At 49.1% G+C, this 5778-nt stretch overlaps 1 protein-coding gene across 1 annotated transcript in view; it reads left to right on the forward strand.

Annotated features, from left to right (window-relative positions):
- The first annotated feature begins 565 nt into the window (after nucleotides 1-565).
- The window catches only part of Msl2 (MSL complex subunit 2), a 41864-nt gene continuing 36651 nt past the window's right edge, over nucleotides 566-5778 (forward strand). The window contains exon 1 of the mRNA XM_004624998.2: nucleotides 566-1712. Coding sequence (XP_004625055.1) covers nucleotides 1571-1712 — 142 coding nt within the window. The 5' untranslated portion in view covers nucleotides 566-1570. The remainder of the gene's footprint in view (nucleotides 1713-5778) is intronic.

The raw sequence follows: 5778 nt of genomic DNA on the forward strand, positions 1-5778 counted from the left end.
ACCTACGTAGGAAAGGGATGTGCCAGCTAACGAATAGTTCACCACAGCCCACACGCCTAGCAGAGGGAATGTGAGAGCACATGGGGGAGGGGTGGAGACAGCTGGCGGATCGCAGAGCGCACGCTCCGTCCAGGGAGCCGCAAGGGGAAAGCTAGGCATGCGCAGTGAGCCCAGGGCGGGCTGGCCCCGGGGAGGGGCTGGAGTGAGCGGGCTAATGTGTTTATCCGGTTTTCTGGGTGGGCGGTCAAAGCGCACGCGTTAAGGGCGAAAGGCGGTGGAAATCGGGTGGGGGTTGCGCATGCGCCTAGCAAGCCGGTCGCTTTGGGAGGGTGTGGGGGGGTTCTCGAGAAGCCGGGGAAAAGGGAAGCGAAGGGAAAAGGAAGGGCGGGGGGAAGGGGTGAGAGCACGCTCTGCGCATGCGTGCGAGCGCTAGCGACGACGGCGGCGGGGGAGTCTCGGGGATGACAGTGGCTTTGCCCGTTGGGGTAACGGTCGTCGTCGTCGGCCAGGCCTGAGGCGCCGTACAACCCGCGGGATCCATTACGGCCGTTGCAGCCCGGGCCCTAGCGAACTAGAGTGGCGCGTGGAGTCGGGGTGAGGGCGGCGAGGCGCGGGGGAGGGGCCTGCAGCTGGGCCTTGCCGTGTGCGCTGGGCGGCGGCGGGGCCTGGCAGCGTGAGCGCTCGCCTCAGCCGCGGCCGGACGGGCGGGCGCTGCAGACCTCGGCGGCCGGCGTGCGTGGCGGAGGAGTCTTCTGTATGTGCAGCGCCGACAAGATGGCCGGGCAGTGAGGGGGCGGCGCTTCCGCTGGTGACCCCAGAGTGTGCGACTGAAGAGCGAGGGGCGCCGCCGCGGCCCGCCGGCCTGCTCCCCGCCCCCTCCCGCTCGTGGCTGCCCGCGCACTTCCTCCCGGCCCTCCCCCCTCTCCCTCCCCTCGGGCGGGGGCCAACTGCCGGCCTCGCCTCTCGAGGGAGCAGCCACCGCAGCCGCGGGGCGGAGAGCTTGGGCGCCGTCTGAGCCCCGCGTCCGACATGGCGAAAGCGGCGGCAGCGCCCGCCTGCTGCAGCTGTAACCTCCAGCGCCGCCGCCGCGGCTTCCTGCACTAGATCCGGGAAGTCGACGCCCGTGCCTTCGTCCTCGCTGCCGTCGCTGCCTCCTCGCCAGGCGCTGCGATGGAGTAAGAGGCCGCGCAGCCCAGGAGAAGCTCGGTGCCCGCCAGCTCGACCTGAGGAGGCGCCTCGGTGGCGCGAGATGCTGCTCGGGCGAAGGCCGCGCGCCGCGCCGCGGGGATAGACTGAGCGCCGCCCGCAGGACTCGAACGCTGGTGTCGCTCGCGCACTCGCTCTCTGCGTCTGGAATTCTCAGGGACGGAGGAGGGGCGCCACGGCCCCATGTGTGGGAGGATTGCTTCAGCTCCACAAACTTGCACGGATTTTGATTACTTTCTTGGCCAGTGGTTTTGCTCTGATTTCCTCCGAATTGCTGCACATTCGCCATTGTTCCCTGGCTGCTTACAAAGTTGGATCCGGATTTTTTTTTCGACCGGGAGCCATTGGTTTAGAAGTGTCTGCAATGAACCCCGTGAATGCTACTGCTCTCTACATTTCCGCGAGCCGCCTAGTGCTCAACTACGACCCCGGAGACCCCAAGGCATTTACAGAGATTAACAGGCTCTTGCCTTACTTCCGACAGTCCCTCTCGTGCTGTGTTTGCGGTGAGGCGCTTTTTAAAATTCTCTTTTCAGTGTCTTTTAAAAAAGGTGTTTTGGTCAGTGGTAACGTGAACGGTTTCACGGCGTCATAGTTTATAGTTAGTGTTTTTTAAACTTACGCAGTAGTAGTAATCAGTTTTGCGAAGTCGCGGAGGGACTTGCCCGGCGTTTTAGAAAGGCAGTGAACCCTTTCAGACCTCTTTGTACGGCGGCCTTAACATCCAAAACTGTCTAATTCACTTCGTTTGATCACGTGATGTTTAAAATGGTTTAAAATACGCAGGCACAATTTTCCTCCTCGGCCTTTGCAGCAGGGACAGGTTGAGTTCGAATGGCTGTTAAGCGTGGTTAAGACCTGCACATGTGTCGTGTTTGGATTTTTCCTGCACTTTGTGGGAGTGGTGGTGTAGTCTGATGCGTCCACAAAGACACAATTTCCGAAGAAACTTTCCCTCCTGGGTTCTTCATTGAATTCTTTGATCATCAGCTGTAAGCCCTGGGATATTAATGGCACTTTTAGGTGCTAGGAAATTTTGCTTACTTTGTAGTTTTAGTGAGCTGATAAGAGAAGATTTAGATGCTTTCGTTAAAAAAAAAAGTTCTTGAGTAGGATACTTTTATGTATCTCAAGATAGAGACATGCTAAATTGTTTAATTGAAATGTCGAAAAAGGGATGGTAATTAAGGGCTAACTGGGCATGTTTGATAATTACACATATGCTTTTCAGCAAACCTAGAATGAAATATTAATATGAAGGAATAGGCAGCAGGTAGAGCACTAATATATACAACGTAATATATGCTTGTTCTACTCAAAACTGAGGTTTTTGCTGCTCCAACCGTTTAGTCAGCTTGAGAAATGAAGGTACCTTCAGGTTTTCACAGATAAAGAAATAATAATTTTGTAATAGTATGGGCTAAAAGCAGAAATAGTATGTATTTGCGTTTCATCCTGCGTTCTTTTATGTACCTCTGAGGCAAAATGCTGAAGAGGTGTAGAAGAGGTGAAGATTGTGTACATAATCTCATAAACATTTAAGTAACTGAAGGAGTTAGTGATTAAGCATGACTAGTAACAATTAATACCCTTACAGTGAAACAGTCACCCAGGGCAAATAAGTTAACTGCTCTGGGCCTTTGTTATTAATGAGAGTTTTGGGCTAGAATGAATTTCAGTTTAAATTTTAGGGAGGGAAGTTAGTATAGAGGATTTATTTTGACTCTTGATACTTCTCCACTCTCTTTTGTTCCTTCTTTCTCCTATTTCCTTTTTTTTTTTTTTTTTTAAATCAGACCAAGCACTTCCCACGCAAGCCCAGTGCTCTGATGTTAAGCTGTAGCCTCTGTCCCTTTCCTCTCACTTTTAATAGTCAGTCTCTCTCTCTCTCTCTCTATTCCCCTCGCCCTTCTCCCCCTCTCTCCCCCTATCTCCCTCTCTCCCCCTTTCCCCTCCCTCTGTTTTTGTTGTACTCGGAATTGAATCCAGAGCCTTCACCTTGAACTGTGTCCCCAGCCCCCTATTTTTTAGTTTCTGTTTTGAGACAGGGTCTAGCTAAATTGCCCAAACTGGGCTGAAACTTGTGATTCTCTTGTCTCAACCTCCCAGAGGGCTGGGATTACATAGTTCACTTGGAATGCTTTTTTGGTGGAAGCGGGGAGGGAGGAGGATAACATCCGCACAGCACAACTTTAGGTGATTTGAGGACCAAGGATTGGGAGCTGCTCTGACTTCTCAGAGGTTTTTTTTTGAGGGTTGGGGAGCAGGTAACTGCTACTGTGGTAGAATAGGCGAAGAGGGCATAGAGTAGCCTGTCCTGTCTGCTGAAACAGCTGTACTCAGTTATGGCGCTGTCAGGTATCATGCCTAGATGTTGCTGGTCCTTTTGATAGGTGGGTGGGATTTTGTTCTCTAAGGGGAAATTTGTTTCTTTTTTTTTTTTTAAATGTATTTGGTACAGGGCCTCACTGTGCATCTCAGCCTCATAGTGATCCTCTTATTTTTAGCTTCCCTAGTTCTGGGATTACAGGCAAACTCGATCACTGGCTCATTGTGCCCGGGGCAGGGCCAGTGCAGCATGTGGTGTCTGGAATCGAACCCTGGTCCCTGTGCTTGCCTAAGCAGGCTCTTAGTCTACTGAGCCATCTTGCCAGCCCTGGAAATTAGCTTTGAATGGTTTGTATAGGAGTTTTAAATTGTCATTAGCTTTAGGATAGTGGTGGTTTAGTTGAAAACATTTGCCCAGATTTTAACTTGGACTTCAGAAATGACATTTAAGGGCCGTGGAGATGGCTCAGTAGAATAAGTTATTGCCTGGCAAGCTCAGGGTCCTGAGTTCAGTCCTTGCTACCGCAAAAAAAACCAAACAACAACAACAAAAAAATTAATGTAAAAGATATATTAAAAAGAAAGCTCTAGGGCTGGGGGGAGTTTGGTGGTGTAATTGCCTTCCTGGAAAGCACAGGGTCCTGAGTTTGGTACTTAGTACTGCATGCCATACTTCATGGCACCAGCCACTGAAACAGCATGGTGGCACACACCTGTAATCTCAGCGCTGGGGAGGCTGAGACAGGATTATTATGAGTCTAATCTGTGTAGTGATACCCTGTACCAAATAAATTAAAAAAAAAAAGTGTTCCTGTGGCATTTTTTAAAAAATAAAAGTCTTGGCGATGCAAGGGGGATTTATCTCAAAGTGGAGCCTTAATTCTTTCTTGCTCAAGTATCCCTACTTCATCTCAGAGAAAAGATTTATTGGTTCTTTTTCTTTCTTGTAATTGAGCACCTGGCATGAAATTTCAGTAATGATGAAGGATCAGGGTCTTCTTCCCAAGTCTGATGTAAGTGGACTTTTTTTTTTTTTTTTTGAGATAGGCTCTTGCTTTGTAGTCCAGGTTGGCCTTGCATTTACTATATATCCAGTCTGGTTTTCAACTCATGGTGATTCTCCTGCCTCAGCCTTCTGAATGCTGGGATTACGGGTGTGAACCACAAATCCAGCTGTTAAGAGAGAAAATGCATTTATTTGTGTTGAGTTTTAGTGTTTAATTATATTTGTACTGTCCTAGGCTTTTTTTCGTTAGTCAATAACATAAACTTACATTATTGTACTTGGGTGTAATCTTACAAAAATAATAAATATGCAGAAATAGTTTAATTCTACTTTGGAGCTGTAAATTGGGAGTTTTATTTCAACAAGATCGCTGATGTTTGACTCAGGCCTCAAACTCACTGTATCCTAGGCTGGCCTCAAACTCAGTGATCCTCATGCTTCAGCCTCAGTCTGGGATTATAGCCCTGTAGCACCACACCCAGCTACAAATTCTTACATACTTTTTCTGCTTCAACTAGACTGATATTTTGCCCTTTCAAGAATGTTTTTCTTTTTGTTTCTGTTGCCCTTTAGCTTTGTTCCCTGGAGTTAATTTTGCCAAAAAATGCACTTGCTTTTCTGCAGAGGTTCAGCTCAGCTCCCTTGTAGAATTCTTCCCTGCTCACTCAGTGAAAAGTTCTTTGTTCTCTATACCTATGTAATCTTATGTTCTGGTCATAAGGTTCTTATAATGTTTTTATATAAAAACGTGTGTGTGCGTGTGTGGTGTGTGTATATATATATGTATATATATATGTACTTTTTAATGTATTTAGTACAGGGTCTCATTATCCAGATCAGTCTCATAGTGATTGTCCTGTTTTCAGCCTCTTAGGGGCTGGGATTACAGGCCACTATGCCCAGTCTGAATCACCATCTCTGTGTGCCCTGGGGGCTGGGATTGAACCCCCTGGCCGTCATGTGCTGCCTGCTGCCTAAGCAGGTGCTTTTAGTCCACTGAGCCATCTGGCCAGACCTATTTTTTTATATTTGTTGCTTCCTCTGGTGTATGATAACAAAATTATTTTTAGAGAAAACGCAGTAGATGGGGGCTGGTGAGATGGCTCAGTGTTCTAAAGCACCTACTTAGAACAAGCTCAGCAAAGCACAGGGACCACGGTTCAATCCCCCAGCACCACATGCCAGCCAGCCCTGCCCCCTGGTGGGCTGAGCTGGCCACACACACACACACACACACA

This window comes from Octodon degus, unplaced genomic scaffold, assembly GCF_000260255.1.
Source record: "Octodon degus isolate 3935 unplaced genomic scaffold, OctDeg1.0 scaffold00008, whole genome shotgun sequence".
Classification (NCBI taxonomy): domain Eukaryota; kingdom Metazoa; phylum Chordata; class Mammalia; order Rodentia; family Octodontidae; genus Octodon; species Octodon degus.